The 3,887-nt window shown below is 34.5% G+C and overlaps 1 protein-coding gene across 1 annotated transcript; it reads right to left on the bottom strand.

Annotated features, from left to right (window-relative positions):
- Nucleotides 1-609: 609 nt before the first annotated feature.
- On the bottom strand, nt 610-3,319 carry LOC131146404 (probable receptor-like protein kinase At5g24010). The gene is made up of 2 exons (XM_058096000.1): nt 2,638-3,319; nt 610-1,348 (listed from the first exon to the last, which is right to left on the bottom strand). The coding sequence occupies exons 1-2, from the start codon at nt 3,304-3,306 to the stop codon at nt 653-655; spliced, it is 1,365 nt and encodes a 454-aa protein (XP_057951983.1). The 5' UTR covers nt 3,307-3,319; the 3' UTR covers nt 610-652.
- Nucleotides 3,320-3,887: the final 568 nt, after the last annotated feature.

Below are 3,887 nucleotides of genomic sequence, written 5' to 3'. Positions count from 1 at the left end.
GAAATAAAAAATTTATCTTTTTAGTTTAGGCCCAATATTTTGAATTGATACGTTAGATATATATAGATCTAGATCTTATCTCGTAAATTATCTCTCTTTTGTCTTGTCAATTGATCTATCTTTTTATCCTTTCTTTTGCGCTCCTTAATAACTAAACAATTGAATCTTTTAAAACTATCTAATTTTTATCTTATTTTGCTATTATAATTTTTTTTGGAGAAATCTCCCTCAATTATTCCCGAACCTCAATAACCTTTACTTCGGGCAAATTTGGTTAGCACTTTTTGTTTCTTTCTATTAAATTTTTGCATCTAGATCCAATATCATTGATACTAACTAAAAGGAACTAAACAATTATGGCAAAGAAAAGTTTGATTTAGAGGGAAAAAAATAAACAAAAATTGGAATAGAAATATCATTTATGATTCGTTGATCATAAAAAAAAAAATGAACAAACAAACATAGTTTTTTCATTCTAACCATATGTTTCAATTAGCAATTATTAGTATATATATATATATATATATATATATATATATATATGTAGATGAGTCTATATGGATAAATTATCCAATCATCATGCATAAACTAACCAGCTAAGCAAGCAACTAGATCACCTCTTTCACTAATTTATTTATCAATTTAATTGAAGCTAGCACACAAATCGAAGATCAATGTGCATGTGCATGTGCATCATCAACAAAATGGTCGATAGGGCAACCATGACCCAATTTTTTTGTTCACTCGCAACAATACTTTTCGAATTCTCCAACTCCATTATATTCATGATTTCCACGCCATTCAAAATAGCATTCCGCAGGTAAGGCTTGCTCAAAGTCAAGTTAGAAGGGCCAATACTAACCCTCAAAACTCCTAACCTACAACTAGATCCCACAACAAAGTCCATGTAGTATGGTGAAGCAATAATATGTGTCCCTGTAAGTAAGGTCAAATCTAGATCTTCATATGCCAAATACCCATTGATGAAAACGTTGAACACCAATAGATCAAGTGAACGGCTCACTATGTCACAAAAATGCAATCGAATTAGGTGATGACAATTATAATTGTTGCTAGAACCCATTGGAAAATCCCATGATATGTTGAACCATGAATTCATTAAGCTACCCTTGTTCATTTGTTGTGCCGTCATATATACATAATCAGGGGCGATCTCCCGAGTGGGTCCTCCTTTCCAATAGTGGGGAAAATGAGTGAGAGTGACACTCTTTGCTGCTGATTTCAAGACAAGAAAATTCTCGTCAGGGACCCAAGTCCTCCAAAGAGTGTCATTGTAAGGGGTTATTTTTGGTCCACCAACATTCACCCTGTGAATAGTCTCCAAAACCTACAATGAAATGAATAATACAATATACAACACTGATGTCATTTGTTTCAAAAGGTAAAGAATTAAACCATAAATTTTATAAAGTCACTATACGTGACTCTTCAACTTTAATAAGAGTGAGAAGAAGTGTCAATTTGAATATCTTTAGTTTGATTTCTCATAAAATCAAACTTGTATTCAAGTGTAGACTTATGGTGGGTTGCTCACTTAGGTTCCCAAAATCAAACCCCTTGATCCATAATAATGACAATAGAAAAAAAAACCTTCCTTTTCAAATTAGCATATCTAATTAAGCAGATATAAAATAATCAAGGTAATTACAAGGACAATGATACCCAAAAAAGCATAAAAAAAAATTCTAAAAATTATACTCCTACAATTTTATTAGCCTATCAGGAATTATTTTTTTTTTGGTAAAGTTAAAAAAAAAAAAAAAAAAACTATTATGAGTGTGACAAATCTATTAAAATCGTTAAAATTGACCAAACCAAACATGAACTATTCAATTTTTTCTTGTTAGTTGGTTCAATCTGATTCAAAAAATTAGCAAACTGAGTTTTCTTGGTTGGTTTCAATTTATGCTTTGTGAAATTAGAAGAAACGAACTGAACTGAGAAGTGTTTATATAGCTCATATAATTAAAGTGCAATTGTGCAAAACAAAAGATTATTTCCCTATGTCCTAAACCCAAAAGGTAAAGTGCCCACTCAAAGCACCTACCCAACTGCCCATGCCTTCTCCCACTCCTCGCAATCCAACCAGCACAAACCGAATTGAATATTCTTACTTCAGTTCAGATTCGATTTTAGATCATCATTAGATTATGCTCAGTTCATAAATTTTAGGAATCAAATAATTCAGTTTAGTGGGGATTTTTGTTAAGTTATCCTACATCGGTTGTGGATGGGGCTAGTAGTCAATTATTAAGTGTGAGAGAAAGTTTTACCCCATAAGTTAGTTTTTTAGGTTGAGAAGATCCTAAACTACCTAACATTGGTATCAGAACCTGATTTACCAATATTCTCCCTAGTGTGTCGAGCCAGGGATATTCCGATGTATGAGGGGAAGATTGTTGGATTATCTCACATCGATTGTGAAAGAGGCCAGTGATCAGTTATTAAGTATGAGGAAAAGTATCATTTTATGAGTTAGCTTTTGACTTTGAGAAGACCCTAGACCACCAACAATTTTACCAAAAATTGAACGAATTAATTACACTCCTATAAACAATGTGGGATATTTTTTAAAATTTATAAAACAATGTGCTTAATCACAATATTGATGTTAACCTTCCTGTATTTCTCTGGCGTTACTCCGTCTGCAGGACCAACCAACGTCGCCCCGTCACCGGTGAAAAGATTGCCGGGAGCAGAGAACACTTCCACTGCATTCACAAACGCAAAACTTGGTCGCGATCCGCCGGCAGTGGCCGGCGAGAACTCCATTTTGACAAAATTCTTGTCCATTTTTACTATGTATTCCTTCAAAACAAGAGCTCCACAGCTAAAATTCTTTAGGAGCTTGAACCCATTAATGGAGACGTCAAAATGAGCAGAACTGAGGTTGAAATATGAAGAACAGAAGGGCGAGAAGTGCAGACGCACAATGTAAAGTGCTCCAACTCCATGGATAGGAAAAGTGAAGCTCGAAACAGAAGTGAAAACCCTAGCTGTAAGGTAGAGAAGGGAAGAAGAATCACTACCTAGATCAGGTGGGTTTTGGTTTTTAAGCAGAGATATGGATTTTTGAGGCGGAGGGGACAAAAAGTTGGATCCGGGTTTTGTTGAATCTGCGAGAAAGAGCCTAGTATCTGTGGAAGTGTTTGTGTTGGATCCGCAGTTGATGAGGTAGTTGTCTACTGGAGTAAAACTTGCAGAGGTGGAGTTGATGAGAGAGAGGAGAATTGTACTCAGAGAGAGGAGGAAGAAGAAGAAGAAGTGTGGGTCTGAGGTTTCCATTAATGGTGGAAATGAATTTGCAGCGCTTAACATGCATGTATGCTATATATATACGTATAAAGTTCAGGAAGGTGCAAAGAAATTAATTAAGTAGGTTGACTATATATCAAACTAGGAATTTGCAGCGCTTAATAAACATGCATGCGTGCTTTAGTATTATTAGCTAGGGAGAGAATTATTATGAGTAAGGTTCTAGGAAATTGCCAAGTGGTTGACAAGCTAGGAGTCGGCATGCGCCTATTGGATTGTTTATATGTGGTTGACTCAGCGTTGAATTACTTATAGAAAGAGTTGCTCATGGTCCAAATTTTTGTTCAAAATGTGCTCTTGTTCACGCGGTTAAGATAACTTTTATAATTTATAAATTTTCTCTTTAGAGGATATTTTAGTGGCCAAAAAAGTAGTAATTAAATTTTGATAATGAAAATCTCTGCTTCAAAAGTCAAAGCAATGGGAAAGCATATTGGACGGGAGATTTGATACTTGTTGTCTAGCTCTAGCCAAATGTGGAGTTTTAGTTGGCAAAAAGAAATATTTATACTATCTAAATTATATGCATAAAAATATTTGTTATAAGGGCG

This window comes from Malania oleifera, chromosome 13 (assembly GCF_029873635.1).
Source record: "Malania oleifera isolate guangnan ecotype guangnan chromosome 13, ASM2987363v1, whole genome shotgun sequence".
In the NCBI taxonomy this organism is placed as follows: Eukaryota; Viridiplantae; Streptophyta; class Magnoliopsida; order Santalales; family Ximeniaceae; genus Malania; species Malania oleifera.
This window is presented reverse-complemented; position numbering and strand designations above follow the sequence as displayed.